The sequence below is a fragment of the Hyperoodon ampullatus genome (genome assembly GCF_949752795.1).
Source record: "Hyperoodon ampullatus genome assembly, chromosome: 8".
NCBI lineage: Eukaryota > Metazoa > Chordata > Mammalia > Artiodactyla > Ziphiidae > Hyperoodon > Hyperoodon ampullatus.
Window position 1 is genome coordinate 52,436,465 of NC_136921.1, and position 18,843 is coordinate 52,455,307.

Genomic DNA, 18,843 nt, shown 5'->3' on the forward strand with positions numbered 1-18,843 from the left:
TGGGGATGGAGAAGGAGGATCAGGGCTCTCTTCTGGGGGGATGCTCGAGCTAGGTCTTAAAGAAGGAGGGGCTTTAAATGGGTGGAGGGAACCGGGAGGGGTGATAGGAAGGGCACGCCGGACAGGGGAGTGCCTGCAGATGTCCTTTAAAAAGTCAGTTCAGGGCTTCCCTGGTGGAGCAGTGGTTGAGAGTCCGCCTGCGGATGCAGGGGACATGGGTTCGTGTCCCGGTCCGTCAAGATCCCACGTGCCGTGGAGCGGCTGGGCCCGTGAGCCATGGCCACTGAGCCTGCGTGTCCGGAGCCTGTGCTCCGCAACGGGAGAGGCCACAACAGTGAGAGGCCCGCGTACTGCAAAAAAATAAAATAAAATAAAATAGTGATAGGAGCAGTAGTCATTGGAAAGCACTTCTCTTCTTTGGTGAGGGAGCCCGTCTGTCAGTGGATTCTGGAGCTGGCTGTCCCCGTACACATGAGAGAGAGGGTAGCTTTAGGGAGAGCCACCATTCAAGCCTGCATTTATTTGAAAAACAAAGAGAATGCATTTCCGGAAGCATGTGCCTTTGAAATATTGCTTTCCTGGGTATAGTGAGCGAAAGTTGTGTGGAATTATACAGCAAATGCCAACTTTTAAGCACCTGCCATGGTCTGTGGTATCATGTGATGGGAGTGCCAGACCAGGCTTTTTACAAACGTTAACTTATTTAATAAGACCTGGATGAAATAGAGGTGCAGTTATTCCGATTTTACAGATGGGGAAACAAAGCCTCCAACAAACTAAGTGTCTTCCGTGTTAACAACTAACTGACACTGCCTCCGACCTATGATAAGGAGGACATTGATTTTACACTCTAGTTATCCTTAGGTTGATAATTGTAGTTTGGGATCTAATTTCCGATGAGTACTTGGTATAGGAAACTGTCAGCAGTGAGTAATTGGGACATTTTCCAAGCATGTCCAGAAAATATAGTTGGTCCAAAAACAGAAGCATGTAGGTTTAGGGTTGTCGGCTTTTCCAGCTGAAATGATCGTTCCTAAACAAAAAACGGATCGTAACTATCTTCTTAAAACTTTTCAGTGCTCCGCCACCCAGGCCCTTAGTACAAAGACCAGGGTCTTTATTTTGGTGCTTGAGGTCTTTCTGGTTGGGCCCTGCCTCTCAGTACCTTGTACAAATTCACTCCAGTCAGACCAGGTCCTGCATTTGGATGTTTCCCTGAACACCATCTCTACCTTGTCCCTCTACCTGGCTCACTCCTTCATCTTCACACCTCAGCTGAGATGTCACTGGATCCAGGGAAGCCGCGTGTCCTTCCCTTGCCCCGCCCTAACATAAGGCCTTTTACACTGCTGTTCAGTTGTTTACTGGTTTGTCTGTTGTCCATCACTAAAGCTTCTGGGAGGCATTCTTTTTAGTTTTGACTCTGTCGTGACAAGGAATAGGAATCTACTCTAGCTTGCTAATACAAAGGGAGTTCATTGGGAGGAAATATTGGAAGAATAAGGAGATCTTGGTGGAAATGTAAGAACCGGGTCTGTAAGAAGCTGCACCTTGCAGATGCATCTTGTGGCTTTCTGCTCCTCTGTACGTGGTTCTCTTCGCCTTTCTCTGTCCTGTGAGCTGCCTCAGCTCAAGCGCATGTCTGTTTTGTTTTATTGAAGTATAGTTGATTTACAGTGTTGTGTTAGTTTCAGGTGTACAGCAAAGTAGTTTCGGTTATTTATACACACACACACACACACACACACACACACACACACATATATATATCTATTTTCTTCAGATTCTTTTCCCTTATAGGTTATTACAAAATATTGAGTACAGTTCCCTGTGCTATACAGCGGGTCCTTTTCGTTTATCTATTTTATATATAGTCCTGTGTATCTGTTAATCCCAGACTCCTAATTGATGCCCCCTCTTCCCCTTTGGTAGCCATAGGTTTGTTTTCTATGTCTGTAAGTCTGTTTCTGTTTTGGAAATAAGTTCACTTGTACCACTTTTTTAGATTCCATAAGTGATAAGCACACGTGTTCTTGAAGCTGCTCATGGCCTCAGTTTGTCCTCATAGCCTAGCCTGGCCTCGCCAGCCCTCGCCAGCCCTGTGACCTTCCTAATCTCATGGCTTCATTTCCTGCCCCCCACTCGTATGGTTTCTCAGTTGCAGATTTTCAGGCAAGCACTCTGGTTGGCCCGGCTCACCCTTTGTGGCTGGGCCATGCATGTCACAGGTCTCTGGCCGTCCTGGAGGTGGGCTCTGGTTGGGTCAGGTCCTCCCTGCAGACCAGTCAGAACTATCGTCAGCTGGAGGGGCTCCCAGGATAGACTTCTCTTTTCCTTTTCTCTCTCTGATTCACTTGCAATAAACTTGATAATATCCTTTGTTCTTTTTCCTCCTTTTCAGATATCATTAATGGAGCTCAAGAAAAATGCGTATTGCCTCCTATGGATGGCTACCCCCACTGCGAGGGGAAAATCAAGGTAAGGCAGAAGGGATGTCCATTCATCCCCATCCTCCACAATCTGCACGAACAGCCCCTTGCTTCCCCTCCCCCCCTTCTTCTCCCCAGCGATACAGATGGACAAGCGAGCCCTTTAAGGGAGTCATTTAAGGGGCGCCTCAGTCCTGCCAGTTAGAGGCTGTGACCATGACAACCCTTCCCTGCTTATGCCAGCTCTGTGGGGTTAGTCAACAGTGACTAAGAGGTCAGACTGAAAGGGCTGGGCCATTGCAGGCACCTGCGGTGGCTTTGAAGCTGTCACTACCACCCCCTTCCCATCCTCCAGCAGGTGATCCTTCAAGGGCCAAAGACAAGGGGCTGCCATTATTTAGTATCCACCTTCCCTCTGTCCCAGGTCTCTGCTGTGATGTCTCCAGATTGAGATTTCAGTGTCACATTTGCATGTGCAGTTGAGTACCCAGACACTCTTGGCCACTCTTTGACTCTTAACATTTTTTTTCATCCCATTTATACTGCCAGCCCTTGGGGAGACCACTCCCCTTCTCAGTAGTTTGCAGAGAAAAGTTACTGTTCAAGTGTCACATAGGATGGTGAGACCAAACCACAGAGCATTTACCTGGCCTCCATTTGGGACTCACCACACGCTGAGCTCCTGCCCTCGTCCGTGCGCTCTCTTCCAGGCACTGTGCTGAGGCTAGTTCTCCGGGGAGGGGACTCTGATGCCGGGGCACTTCATCAGGCACTTGCTCTTGATAAAACGCTCCTTGCCGTTGCTTCTCCTGGGCTGCACTGCAGGGTGTGTCTCATGGCCTCTGTCCACTCCAAAGGCCTCTGCTAAGGCCCAGCTCAACCCCGATCATCCAAGAGCTGAGCATCTGTCTCCTGACCTCAGCTCAGGGATCCTGAGCTTCAGGCTACAGCTTGAGCCATCCCCCTACCGCTCCGTGCCCTCGCCTTCTCTGTTGGCAGGTGTGCCTGGCCGTAGACATCAGGCTGCTCACCTGTGTTCTCACCTTCTCTGCTTGTTTCAGTGGATGAAAGATATGTGGCGCTCGGATCCCTGCTACGCAGAATACGGAGTGGACGGGTCCACCTGCTCTTTTTTTATTTACCTCAGTGAGGTGAGGAGCTTCTTGTGGCTTTGTGGGGTGGGGGTGGGCCGTCTGTTCTGTAGCTGAGCCTGGAATCTGAAAGGCTGAAAAACGGGTATTGTTTTCACACGAAGGGCCTATGATTTCCTTCTGCATTACTCTCCTCTGTCCCCAAGTAGCGTGACTTTTTTTTTTTCCCTTGAGGGAAGAATAGTCTGAGTTCACTATTTAATTTTTTCCCAATTAAAAAAAAATGGTATGCAAGAGGGAAGAGATATGGGGACATATGTATATGTATAATTGATTCACTTTGTTATAAAGCAGAAACTAACACACCATTGTAAAGCAATTATACTCCAATAAAGATGTAAAAAAAAAAAAAAAGGTAGTAAAATAAACCTAACAAAAAAATGTAGTAAAACTTCTTAACCATAAAGTGTAAAGTTCAGTGGCATTAAGTCCATTCACACTGCGACCATCACCACCATCCATCCATCTCCAGAATGCTTCATCTTGCCAACCTGAGACTCTGTTCCCGTTAAACAGTAACTCCACGTTCCCTTCCTTCTCCCAGCCCCGGCAAACACCCTTCTACTTTCCGCCTCTGCCTCTGACTACTCCAAGTACTCCTATAAGTGCAATGTACGGTATTTGTCTTTTTGTGATGGGCTGATTTCACTTCGCATAGTGTACTCAAGGTTCATCCATGTTGTACATGTGTCAGTATGTCCTTCCTTTGTAAGGCTTAATAATATGTTCCATTGTGTGTATAGACCACATTTTGTTACCCATTCATCTGTCAAATGGACCCTTGGATTGCTTCCACCTTTCAGCTGTTGTGCATAATGCTGTTATGAACGTAGGTGTACACATAACTCTTTGAGACTCTGCTTTCAATTCTTTTGGGTATGGATCCAGAAGCAGAGTTGCTGGATTATATGGTAATTATATTTTTAATTTTTTGAGGAACCACCAAACTGTTTTCCACAGCGGCTGCACCATTTTACATTCCCACCAACAGTGCACAAGGGTTCTAACTTCTCCACATCCTCGCCAGCACTTGTTATTTTCTGGGGTTTTTTGTTTTGTTTTGTTTTTTTGTTTTGTTTTGTTTTGTTTTTAGTGGCCATCTGAATGGGTTTGAGGGGGTATCTCACTCTGGTTGTGGTTTGCATTTCCTTAATGATTAGTGATGTTGAGCATATTTTCATGTGCTTATTGGCCGAGTTAGCTATTTACTTACAGGCTGAATTATTTACTTTTACCTTTGTTTCCCCATTTTCTCTGAACTTCATTTGTACCCTTGAATTTAAATAGCAGCTTTTTTTCCTTTTTTTTTTTTAAGGGCAACAGGGCATTTTACAGACCACATGGAATTTATTACATGCTTTAGCGATCTCCATTTCACCTTTAGAAAGGTTGAGGGGATAGGGTGGTGTTGACTTTATCCAGCGCCAATTACTGGGAGAGAACTGAGTAGGGAATGAAAACTCGATGGCTTCCCACCTCCCCACCCCCGTTATGGGCAGGGGCAGCAGCCCTAGGGGCTTGTGAAACGGACGCTGGCTAATTTCTGAGGTTGTGCACTTGGCAGGCTCTTGACTGCCTTTTTTTTTTTTTTTTTTTTTTTGATTCGCGCCCCCTGGTTTTGGTACTCTTGCTGTTTAACCAGTAGTTTAATAACAGCTCCCTGGTGATGCCATGCAGAAAGGAGAACGCCTCCATTTTGAAGCTAAATGAAATGTTTTTGCCATAGTTTCCCTTGTGGGATTCAGGTACCTCTTCTCTCTGGTATAAGGTGACAGGGACAGTTTGGGGGATGGAAGCCAAGCCAGTATTGCTATAGGGCATGTGGCCCTGGAATCTGTGGGGTTTGTCCCTCTTCTGCACCCTTACTTCTCTTTCTTCTGTAAGATCCAGTCAGACTTTTTTTGCCAAGGTTGCTCCATGGCCACCGCAGGGCCATCATGGGAACCGTCAGAGTTAATGACAGTTAAAATACCTCTTGGAAATGAAAAGCACTGAGAGGCTGGGTGTGTGATGTTCTTCATTAGGTGGCTGCTGGCCAGTTGACTTTGTAGCATGTATTTGAGTGTGTTTGGAGCTTGGGTGGCCTGGGGCCAGCCTCATTTTCTTCTCCAGAGGAGTAGGGCCTGGGGCTATGGGTGAACCTTCACTCTAGTGAGAAGTCAATTAGAGGCACCTTTCCTGCCCTGAGGAAAAAGTTCCTCATTTAGTTCAATTTTCAAAAATTTTCTTCCCATTTCCATTTGATAGAATTTAGCCAGAGTCTAACCGGGCTCCCTGATGGACAAGCTGAACTAATTTCACGCCTTCCAGCATCTCGGGGAGGACTGCCGAGGTAAAGGGAGAGGAAGAGGATTTGACGTGCTCACTCCAGCCTGGGTCTTCATCTCCCATGCCAGAGCTGGGGAGGTGTGGGAGAATGGTCCAGGTGGAGAGGGGCTGTAATTATATATGACCTGGTTCCCTTCCTTTGAAACTGCCACCCTACCCCTACTGACAGGGAAGGAAGGACCTAGTTAAGATGAGAGAAAAGGGAGATTCTGGTGCAGGTAAACTGAGAGGAGTGTGGGATAGTTGGGGCTGCATAAAGATGTGATGGATCATGTAGACTTAATATTGGAGCCTGGGTGTTTCATTGCAGAACCTTTAACTATTTTTTCTACTTTTGGGATGTGGAAGGGTGCTTCATTTGCCTATTCTACTCTCTTCTTATGCAAATGATCAGACTTTTCTTTCTGCAACACTGAACTCAGTTCAGTGAGCACTTACTGAACATCTATTGTATTTATTGATTGTCAACAATGACCGAGGACTCATTTGCTTGGCACCATGCTATGCATTCATTATCTTTCAAGTCTAATGGAAGAGGAAGCATGGATACAGGTAATTAGCCAGGAAGGGGTCCTGGGAAAGAACTAGGAACTTCTTTTTCAAAGTTTTAATGTGAAAATTACCTTGAAACTCTGTCCTTTTAAAAAAAATTTTCCATTTTATCAAAGCATCTTAATAGGGACCCTACAAGAGAGGAAAATTTAACCAACATGGCCACTTGAATAGGCAGTACTGCCTTAGCGCCTCATAGCTGACTTCAGCTTCTGTTTCTAATGCTTTCTAAACACTGTGCTCTTGGAAAAGTTGCCCTCTTTGTGCTTCAGGTTCTTCCTTTATCATATGTTTTAATTTTGTTTTTAAAGGATCCTGCCATGAGAATTCCTGAGCCTATATGGGAGCATGCTTAGAGTGGAACCTGGCAAATAAATGAAACTCAATTTGTAGAACTGACACTTTTATGATAGGTTTTTTGGGGTTTTTGTTTTTTGTTTTTTGTTTTTTTGTTTTTTTTACTTCTTTGGGGGGAGTGGTTATTTATTTATTTTTATTGAAGTAAAGTTGATTTACAATGTTGCGTTAGTTTCAGGTGTACAGCGAAATGATTCAGTTGTATATAGTTATATATTCTTTTCCCATGTAGGTTATTACAAAATATTAAGTATAGTTCCCTGTGCTATACAGTAGGTCCTTGTTGATTATCTATTTTATATATAGTAGTATGAATATGTTAATCCCAAATTCCTTATTTATTCCTCCCCCTCACCTTTCCCCTTTGGTAGCTATAAGTTTGTTTTCTGTGTCTATACATGATAGGTTTTTTTTTTTTTTTTTTTTTTTTTTTTTTTTTTTTTGCGGTACGCGGGCCTCTCACTGCTGTGGCCTCTCCCATTGCGGAGCACAGGCTCCGGACACGCAGGCTCAGCGGCCATGGCTCACGGGCCCAGCCGCTCCGCGGCATGTGGGATCCTCCCAGACCGGGGCACGAACCCGCATCCCCTGCATCGGCAGGCGGACTCCCAACCACTGCGCCACCAGGGAAGCCCCCATGATAGGTTTTTGATATTGCCATTATTGGAGTACAGTTGTGGGGTGTCACTTAGCCTGTGACATTTTATGTGGGACCTTGATTCTGTCTTAGAATTGGAATCAATTTCTGGTTCTCATTCACCAGTCTCATTTAATTTTAGATCCCTAGGCTTCTGGAAACATAGAAATTCAGCTGTTCCCCTTGACTTCCTTTGTCAGGACGCGCAACTTGTTCACAGTTGAATCGTGAACTGGATGCATGGAACAGCAGTGCCCCTCTGCCGTTGCCTATATGAAATTATTAGAGATGTTTCCTAAAGCCAGTTAATTGTGTTCTGGTATTCTGTAAATCCTGCACAACATCTATGGCTTTGTGGTGATGTGTTTTGTCTAGTTTTTTTTTTTCCTCTTGCTTTCTTTCTGTCTTTTGTTACTTCATTTAACCTGTATCGTATGCCAGGTTACTCTTGCAATTGGTAAAATGATTGAGAGAGACATCTTCATTTGATTTGTTTACTTGATCAGTGGATGTACTGGTGACTTTCTTTTCTTAATCCTCACTGAAGAGCCAATTCTTGTTTCCATCTACATTTAACTGCAGAGCTTTGACAGCTTTATAAGAGGACATGAAGTAAAATGTCTCCTGTATAGTCAGTCACCGGTTGAACTGAGGTATTTAGATTCAGACCAGTCTTAGGAGATAGCGCTCTTCCTGCATTTTTCTTTCCCCCAGTTCTCTCATTGTGCCAACTCTGCTGAATTATGGGAGTATAAACTTCTGCTTTTACCTTCCCCAACTTGTAGTCTCCCAGCCTTTTATGGGAAATCCCAGGAGGTAAAGCCATCGGTGTTTCCCCTTCCATTATCCCCACGGATGCTTGTCATATGTCTGATGCTGTATTAGGGACTGGGTGTGATGCTAAAAGTCTCGTTATTGCCCTTGTTGAGTGGCAGACAATAAGAATGAAACATGGCAGAGCTGCACTGTGTGCCTGACACCTCAAATACACAACGTTATTTCAACCTCTCCCCAGCTCTGAGTAGTAGAGAGCTGCGTCCTAGAGGCTCCGAGAGGTTAAGTTGCTTAGTGCTTCTGCATCGACCATTCCTGTTGCCCTTTCACGTCAAACGAAAGCTGAACTCAAGTGAAGTCGTTTGTCACCATTGCCTTTGCATTCAGTTCTATGCTCAAATCCACCTGTGTTTGAAATATGGCTCTAAGTTAGCTGGTTTCCATTAATCAGTCTTCATTGCTAGTTTTGAATACTCATAATTTTAATACTTTATCCCCCCCCCAAAAAAAAGAAACGGCGCCAATCCTCCTGAACATATAACTCATGGAAACCAGGTATTTAGCTATTGCAAGTGGTGAGGGTTGAAAGAACAATGTGTTAAGCAGCCTTGCATTTCCAGATCATCGAGCAGTTCATTTTCTGTGTCTGTTTTTGAGAGCCATGTAACTAACTACTCCCGTTATAGACACAAGACCCTATAAAGTAATTACTCTAAATGTCATTGTTTCAGGTATTATTAACTTAGTTTAGCCCTCTGCAGAGCCTTTTACTGCTATCAGCTTTTACAAAATTGAGGATAAGTTTCTTTACCCCGTTGATATTATGTTGATAGATGGTGCCGATATATTTGACTTCCCACACATTTTTGCTATTTACACAATTATTCTAGCAACTAGCAACCATCATACCCTGCCAGACTTCTTAATTTGTTTGTACTGTGTTTTTTAAGCACTTGTGTTGCCACTGGAAGTATAGTTGCTCTGAAATAATCAAATTGCTCAGTGATTGATTGCTAGATCTTAGGATGTGTACAGGCTGTTGCTTCTAATGCCAATTTGGACTGGTTGAGTGAGTGTGTATGTGTGTGTGCATGCGCCTGCCTGTGTGTGTGACTCCCTCATAAAGGAACAAAAGAAGCAATTTCATGCCTTACTCATGAATCTGTTTCTTACATTTCAGAAACAACAGGCATAAAGATGTCTCTTCCTCTTTCTCTTCGCCCTTGGCAGTATGTAAAACTAATATTGGCTGAATGTGCTATTAACCTTGAGTTTAAATTCAGCGTACTTAATCCCTTGATTAATGCCAAGATTAATGTCCAGCAGCAAAGGTTGAAAGCTTAAATGTTTGTGAATGTGAGCATGAAATGAAATCCTAATAACCAGTACAATGATTTGGATTTATGGGCTGTGTTGGCTGCTAAAGATATCTTGGAAATGGTGTTGCACAAACTAATTTGTCAAGTGGGCAGCAGTAAAGAATTGACTGTTTAGGTTGCAGGAAGAAATCCGAATGAGAAAATATAACTAATATTTGGGACGGGTCAGGGAGTACTTTAAAAATGCCACTAGACTGTTGCCTGAGAATACCCACATACACCTTTCAAATGTCTAGCCCTTGACGTAGGAAATTCTCTTTCTGTGAGATAATATTTTTTTGGCGGTACCTGAGGTGACAGAGATTTATGATCGTGTTCTTTGCACTTCTTGAATTCAGCCTTTATTTTATCTTTTTCATCTATGTGTTTTTGTGGCTCTTATTACGTGAATTCTAAAACATATTTAGAAAAGGATTTTTTTAAAAACAATCCCAAGTTTACAGAACAGCATTTGTCATCAGCCTGATTGATCTCTCAATTTCCCCCAACCTCTTCCTTCTCCCAAGTTTATCCTCTTCGTGACACCTCCTCTTTGTCAGTAGTTTCATTTACTACAACATTTAGTTTTGTATCTTTTTATTTCTCTTTTTTTTTTTCTTTCACATACTACAGCATTTAGATTGAGATTTCTTACTCTGACCTCTACCTTAAACAAAAATTTAAGGGTAAATGGCAGGATTTGCCAAACCCCAAACCAACACCTCTTTGCTGCTTGGAATACATGTGGCAGACTGGTGCTTTGATGCAGTCATCTCCAAATATTGTCTCTGATCATTTATTTCTATTATATACCAATAAAATATTTGTAAAGTTTTATGTTTTAAACTGTTTTTAATATAGAAAATTTCAAGCATATGTAAAAGAGATGGGTATAAGGAACCCCCATGTGCCCATGACTCACATTCAATAATTGTCAATTCGTGGCCAATCTCATTCATTGACAGCTCTCCCAGTTCATTATTTTGAAGCAAATCCCAAAGATCTCATCATATGTGAATGTTTCACTATGTACCTTTAAAAGAGGCTCTTTTAAAACATATAACTCCTAATACCATTCCATATTTTAAAAATTACAGAATTCCTTAATATCATCAAATATCAGGTTAGTATTCACATTTCTTGTAAATTAAAGTTTATTTATTTGAACAGAGTTTCAAGCAAGGACCATAAATTACCATTGTTGGTGTCTCTTAAGTCCCTTTAATTTAGGTTTCCTTTCATCTCTTATTTTTTTCCTCCTGTGATTTTTCGCTGAAGAAACTTTGCCTTAGAAGAGTTTGTTGTCCTCTGAATTTTGACGATTATGTCCCCGTGTTGTTGTATAACCTGGTTCCCTGCCCCTTGTACTTCCTGTAAATTGATAGTAGAGCTGAGGTTTGATCAGAGTCAGGCTTAATATTTTTTTCAAAACTGTTTCATGGGTGGTATTAAATACGTCTATTAAGAGGCACATAAATGCCTGGTTCTCTCTCATTTGGGGAATGTTAGCAGCCATTGATAATCACTGCCTGGATTCATCAGGGATTCCTTTTTAATATATCAGGAATAACCTGTATAGAGAAATGAGTCCTCGTCTGATATTTGGTTACCCTGCGGAACAGTTCATAAGAGAAATCTTGAGTTCTCTGGTGATTTCCTAGCATCTTCCACTGGTGACTAGTAGTTTGTTTGCTTGCTTGTTTGTATGCTTGTTGGTTTTTACCATCATTATGAACTCATTGATTGAAACATATTTGATATGTTTGATCCATTCCAATTATTTTCTTACTAGTTCTCATATTATACCTTCTTTGACCAGTGGGGGCCAATTCACATTATCTTCTGAGTCCTTTTGACATAACCTGGGAGTTTTTAATAGTTTTGATCTCGTCTGGTATGACTAGAGCTTCCAGGTTCATCTTATATAATTTCTGCCCTAGACCTAGAATCAGCCTTTTCTCTAAGTACCCTTGGTTCCTCTTAGTGGGAAATGACACTTAGAGACCATCAATCTGGGTACCAGGGGAATTCATTGCTATTGTTTTTTTCTGGGTGCTGGGGATATGACAGTGAACAAAAAGACAAACATTTCTTAAAGTTATGTTTTGTAGGAGGAGACAGGCAACAAAAAGTAAAATACATATCTTTTAGGTTACAATAGAGCTATGGAGAAAAATGAAACTGAGAGGGGGCTCATGAGGAGTGCTGGTGTCAGCTTTAGACAGCGTGTTCAGAATATGCTATACTGAGCAGATGAGAGGAGGACATGTGAGCACCAAATTAGAGGTGAGAGAGTAAGAGGTGCAGATGTCTGGCACAAGTAGTTAACAGGCAGGGGGAACAATTCAGTGCAAAGGTCCTGGGGTGACCATCAGTATCCAGTGTTAAGAGCAAGTATGTGGAAAGTCATCTCCAGAGAGATTTTTTGTCTGTTTTGTTCACAGGAATAATAGTGCCTGGCACACATATTTATTGAATGAATAACTCTATTTAAAGCATTTTTTAAAATAGTCAATAGCTTTTTGTCTCTTTGTTCTAAGTGGATGACTTCCCCAGCTATCACCTTTCTAATCTTGAAGAAAACGTTATTGTAAAATTTGTAACATTAAAACCTGCTAAGAACATTAAGTTTGAGACATGAAGCAAGGGCATTTTGAGCACTTATTAACAATTTTAATATAAGCTTTCTAATATTTTATCTATAAGGGAATGCAGGGGATCAGTTTAGACTATTAGAATGGAACGAGCCAATTATATTGGAAGGCACAGTTTTCTTGCCCAGCTTTTATTCTTATTGTCACTCTGCATTATTTACCTGGATCTACGCTTCTGGCAAAATTGCACATTACCACAAAAGAGGAATTCTGTCCTTGGTCACTGGAATGTGACTACCTTTATAAATGGGGTGACTGTGGCTCTTGTGTCCTCAGTGTGGATGCAGGCCCAGTGAGGCCGGTTCTTCCACTGTGCAATGTAAGAAGCATCTCTCTGTATTATCTGTGTGATTCACGACGGAGGAATTCGTTTGCTACCTCTCCTGTGTAAAGGAAATTGACAGGTCTCATCCCACAGAGATTTGGGATGGGTTTTTGAAACTCTGACATCCTGTCACTAGAACCCCACTGGTTTGTGGTATGTTGAAAACTTACAGCAATTTCTCTTGAAGTCCTGCCCCTTCCCTAACATCCTGAGTAGCCCTGTCTCGGATCTCCCCAGCCCTCGGGTCTCTCTTGCACACAATCAGTTCCATAGTCTCTGTGATATTCCTGCCACCCCTCCCGTGGTAGGGGGCAGCATTATATATTATAGAAAATATATGGATAGATTGGGGTTGACAATGTACAGACTGCTATATTTAAAATAAGATGCCTTACATGGAAAAAAGAAAAGAAAATACATGGGCCTGATTGCCTATCTGGATCCAACTCCCACCCATGTGGCCTAGAACATTCCCTTGAGTTTTCAGACTGGTTTCTCCCCACTGAAGTCAAGGTAAAGCCTGCCCTGCTTCCCTCAGGGTATTTTGAAAGGTTCTAATGAAAGGATGAAAATAGATAAGTGTCACTTAAATGGAAAAGAGTATCTTATCATGAATATCTTAAGTACTCAAGTCATGTCTTTGATTTTTTTTGTTTACTGTGTAACAAGTAATGATTGAGGACCTGCTGTGTGCCAGGGCCTCCACTCGGGGCTGAGGAAACAGGCCAGCTGAAGTTTCTGTCCTCAAGGAGCTTACATTCGGATGGGACAGCAATTAGTAGTCAACCCATGGGTCAGATAATTTCCACATGTGGTAAGTGTGCTGAGGAAAAACAGAGTAAGGAGGTAGAGTGGCCAGGGAAGCAGGCCAGGGAAGGCTTCTCAGAGGAAAAGATGGAGCATAGTGTGGCAGGGAGGGAGGGAAGGAGGGAGGGAGGCAGGCATGGGAACACTGGAAGGAAGAGTGTTTCAGGTAGAGAGAGAGCAGATGCCGAAGCGCTGAGGTATGGGGTTACCAGGTAAAATACAAGATGCCCAATGATAATGAATTTCAGGGAAAGAGTGTTTTATTTCATTTTTAACTGCGAGTATATGACAAATACTGCATGCAACATACCAAAAAGAAAAATCATCCTTTGTCTGAAATTCGAATTTGAGCATCTTTTCCCCTCCCCTCACAAACCTGGTGACCCTCCCGAGGTAAGAAATGAGCCTGGCGTGTGTTTGGACTTGGAAGGGAGTTCTTTGGGGGATGGGGGTAGTGAGGCAGGCAGCGTAAGGTTGAGGATAAATTCTGGGTTTTATTCTGAGGGCGAGGAGAAGCCACTGAAGGGTCTGAGTTAGTGTAGGATGTAATCCACTTTAGGCTTTGAAACAATCACCCCTGCTGCGCGGAAGAGACATCAGGGTCGAGGGCTGCAGGCAGGGAGTTACCATCACTTTCATGGCCCTTCCAGCACTGCCCTGCAATAGAGGCAGAGGAAACCCTTCCTGAAGGATTTTGTAGAGAAGATCTAGGCAATCATACTCTAATATCAAAGGCTGGACTGTGTTTGTGGGACTGCAGGAACCACACGTCTGGCTTCTCTGCTAAGCGTACGGCCCTGTGCAGGACAGACAGCACTTCCGTCCCCAGCTGTGGGGCTGCCCTGCACCTCCGTCATGATGGGCCTTGCTCAGAGGATTGTGTGGAGACCAAAGGACATAATGTGTGTGAAGCGCTTTTCCTAGTGCTTGGCTCCTGGCATATGGTCGCTTTTCTTCTTCGTCTCCTACTCACCCCACAGGCACAACCTTTCCTAATAAGCAATTTGGCCCAAATATTCATCATCTCAGGTGTTTGATGGAGAGGATGAGCAGAACCACTCACATGTGTGGACATCCTTTACCATGTGCATTTCCTGTTCAAAACTTTAGACGGGGGAGTAGGCCAGGGAGGGGAGTGGAGTGGGGTGAAGAAGTCTTTTTTAGAAGCATGCCCCTTAATGAGTAACTATATTTGATATGTCATCAGTTCAACCAATACGTGTGGATGTATGTATGTATGTGTGTATCATCAGTGGATCAAATGAATAGATATAGTCAATGGTATCCTTTTGGTATGTAACCAACTAGCCGGACAGGATGATGTCCAACCATCTTTTTCAGATCTTAAAGCTAATAGAATTATTAAGAGGTCACCCAAACCAGCACCTTCATTTTGTAGATGAGAAAACCTGAAAGTCAAATGGTTTAAGGCTGTCCCCCTAGTTGTTTGTGGAGTTGGGCATAGAATTCATTTTGGTGGATTCCACATTCAGCAGCTCTCTTATCCTTGCCCTTCACTGAGCTTGGCCTTTAAGGTGGCTCTGACATGTCCTGGTCCAGGAACCGACAGATCTCAGTCATCACCCAGCCCTGCTGCTCACTAGTGAGTGGACCTCAGCAAGTTCTCAGCCCCTTTAAGCCTTGCTTTCCTCACTTGTAACCTGGCAATGGTACCCACGTCATAGGGCACTTCAGGGGATTAAATGATGGGATGCAGTCAAGTTCATTTGTTTTCTTTCCCTGAACTGTAAACCTTCAGTAAATGACTGTATGCTTATATAATGTAATGCCTTTAAAACTTATTTGATTAAGAAACGTTCATTGTAAAAAAAAAAAAAAAGTCGTAATATGAAGATTCACATAAAGAAGAAAATGCAAAGCACCCATGACACCAATATCCAGAGATAACCTCAGACTTCTTATGCATTTTGCTCATTTAGTTTTGATTACACTTACTCTAGGAAAAAAACAGCATGAAATTCTATGTCAGTGATCCATTAAAGCAAAACCTTTCACATTAAGCATGAGAGAAGAGGCCATAATGGAGTCTGATTATTATTCTTTCAAAAGAACAGAACATTACTGCAGAGAGGCCAGTTACACCAAAGTACACACATATGTACGTTAAATCTCCTACTCATTTTTGCTATAACTTTATTACTTCTTTTCCCCCTTTAAATTCCAACTCGAGCTGTAGGAATCTCTATAAGCAGTTTCTTTTTTCTTAAATGTAATGAATTGTCCATCCTACGGAATTTGAAAGTAAGTATGAGGTCTGTTTAGGAACTTTGCTTTGGTTCACATTGTATGTGATGAAGCTGCAAAACCTTCTCAGATCAAAGAAGTTTAAATCATTGGGAGGAGGAATGTCAAAAATAAAATTGGGTAATTTTAGATCTCCTTGCTCAAGAAAAGTGATTCATTGTGCCCTCTGTGTGGAAGATGCCTTAATGTTCCAAAGGTCTAGCCTGGCTGGTCTTTTCTGTTTCTGCTGCCTCTTCATTTTGTAGCCTGAGTCTAGTGGACTAAAAAGATTAGTTCCTGTAGAAGTTTTGCCTTCAAATCGAAGGTTAATAGAGTCATGGTTCTGCTCCTCTATCGATTGTTGTGTGCGTGTTGCAGTGAACTCAGATGGTTTTCAATTTTTAGACTTACTGTGGTGATTTGTGGACTATTTTAAGGCTGTCCAGTCCCTGCCCTGGCAGAGGGCTTGATGGAGGACTTGCCAGCTTGCAGGAGTCGGGTAGAGGTCAGGGTAGACAGTGGGAGGGTCCAGTGCCACAGATCCTGTCCCAAGGAGAGCACCAAGGTCACAGCTGGAATAAAGCATAGCCAAGGCAGTAGATGAAGGAAGATGACCACAGGCAGAGGAAAAGAGATGGTAAGAATGAGTTGAAATAGAAGAGCTTCCAGATCAGGAAGACAGTGGGCTCATTCTGGGGTCCAGCTTTCCTGGTAGGATGCTGTGCTGGGTGGTTAGACTCACTGAAGGAGCCAAGGTAGATCAGACAAAACAGTTAGGGATGAGGAGGCTGAATTATTAGCCCTGAGCAAGATTTTCCCTGAGTGTTATTAATGGTGTTCTTATTTAGGAAAATGTTGCTCATTTGAGGGCTCTTTGTTTCAGTACGTGGAGTTATTGCCGGTGTTGGCTTTCTTCCAATCCTGGTAATCCTCTGAGGTTTCAGAAAGAAATGTGTTTGTTTTTTCCCCCCTCCCTGTGGAGTAATTGGTTTATATAAAATTTAATTATTTTGTTAACCAGTTATCCTATCACTGCGTACAAAAACAGCCACCCTAAAAACCCACTGTACTCCTGTGTCAGGATGTTCAGAATTGATTTTTCCTCCATTACGAGTGAATATGTAACGGTAAGATTTCTTGCTAAAAGCTAAAATAGGCAGACTCCATTTCCCATTCTTTCAGGGATGCCCTTGAAATCTTGCGCAGTATTATCCAGTGATTTAAAGTAAGAAGAACTGAGATAAAGATCAGTTTCGAAGAGGAATTAAAGTCTTGAGTATTCTGTAGGGAAGTCGTATTTTAGAAGATCACCTTGGACTGTATTTTCATGAGAGTAAATTTCAGAAGATTCTTCTAAGGACAGAGGAGTGAATGTACTCTCCTTTATCTGACCTCACTAATGTCTCTCCTTTTGGTTGATTTTCTTTATTCATAGTCGTGTTTCATCTTTCCCTATCATGCTCTTCATGAGGACATTTTTTATCCTCACATGCTGCTGTGTACATTTTGTTATTTATTTTGTGTGGGGTTGACTACAAATCTGTACCCTGCTTGCTCATCCTCATGCTTTTTTCTGTGCAGTGGAAGGTCTCACAATCAGGTCTACAATCCATTTGAAGCCTTCATGTTACAAATATGCTTTAAAGCACTGTCTTATTGAGTTCATTTACAAAATTTTAATTTGAATTAAATAATTCAGTCCAGCCTGAGAACACAAGGCACACATGTGTGTAGTGCTGCTGGGACCAGCCGAGGCTTCATCCCCTTGGAGGCTTCTTTTCTGCTGCTTCTCCCTCACTTTTCTCATTTGTATCAATAGAGTGCTTTTCCTTGGTGATTTTGCCTTTCATGGTGATGTTGCTATATAAGGGCTCAGTATTTAGACATAGGCATTCCAGGCAAGTTAGTATTTTCTTTTTTTTATGAGTAAAAACCACTGCAACTTTTCTTATGAGGAGTCCTTTTGAGTCTCTGAAGTCATTCACAAATATGGTCAAGTCTGATTTCACTCCACAAAAAGAAAAGAGAATATTGTGTACTTTTCCTATCCAGGAATTCCACCCTCCCCCAAGCTTTTGCCCTCTGCTTGTTACTTTCAGATCATTTGCAGTGGCAGAGGGCTTTATGCAGATTGCCCAATTATTTCGGGTCCTAGTCAAAATCACCTTGCTTTAAGAGAGATTTCTAGAGTAGTGAAACTGTTTTGTTTCTTTGAAAACTCACTGGGAGCCGGAGGGCCAACCAGCTTGTATGACTGTGCATTGCTGACCCAGGAGCTCTGACCTCACACACATCCCTTCCTCCCCCCGTGACCCTCCAAGGATGCCCCCCGCCCTCTTGTACTCTTCATTTTTATAGGTCCGCCTGGCCACAGAAACATTATTTTCAGCACCTGTTTATTAGCCATCTTTAATAACCTCATATATTAATAAATGGGTGACATGCTATCTTGGAATTATATGGCTAGTTTTGGCAAAGAGGTCAGACATCAGTATTGCTCAGTGCATTTTTCATTTACTAAAACGTGTGAATTTGCCTAATTTTCTTTGTTAACCTTTGTCGAAGTCATTCCTGTAAAATCTGGCACTTCCCCTTTCTTTTTCCTCCTCCCGCAGCTCTCTAAACTCCGGTGCATTGACAGAACAGTCCATCTTCCAGAATGGCTCTCACAAGATTGCTGAGGGATTTTTTTTTTCTTTCATCTCTCTTTCCAATAGGTTTTATCACCCTGTTCCTTGAGTTAGTGTGAAGTGAACAGCCAGAAAATGAGGGGAAGCCTTGATCAGTTAGCCTTAAACTCTCGGTTGCATACCTAATTTGGAGATACATGATGGAGTTCTGTGGCTCATATGCCTTGATGTTTCCTTGCCTGCCACACCACAGCAGATAATGAGTCATTCTTGTCCTCTCGCTAAATAGTACAGAGGCACCTTTGCATTCCCATTCCCTGGCAGCAGTGTTCACGTCTTTTAACTTTCTGCTGCAAGACTGCCCCCCCTCCTTCTGTGTAGAAGTTCGAGGATTAAATGATTAAGGAATCAGTCACTGTGGTCTTTTTTTTTTTTTTTTTTTTTTTTGTGGTACACGGGCCTCTCACTGTTGTGGCCTCTCCCGTTGCGGAACACAGGCTCCGGACGCGCAGGCTCAGCGGCCATGGCTCACGGGCCCAGCCGCTCCGCAGCATGTGGGATCCTCCCGGACCAGGGCACGAACCCGTGTCCCCTGCA

The 18,843-nt window shown here is 42.8% G+C and overlaps 1 protein-coding gene across 1 annotated transcript in view; it reads left to right on the top strand.

Moving 5' to 3' along the window:
• The window catches only part of MGAT5 (alpha-1,6-mannosylglycoprotein 6-beta-N-acetylglucosaminyltransferase), a gene marked incomplete at both ends in the record, with an annotated part of 228,820 nt that overhangs the window by 69,207 nt on the left and 140,770 nt on the right, over positions 1-18,843 (top strand). The window contains 2 exons of the mRNA XM_079710109.1: positions 2,402-2,478; positions 3,491-3,580. Coding sequence (XP_079566235.1) covers positions 2,402-2,478; positions 3,491-3,580 — 167 coding nt within the window. The remainder of the gene's footprint in view (positions 1-2,401; positions 2,479-3,490; positions 3,581-18,843) is intronic.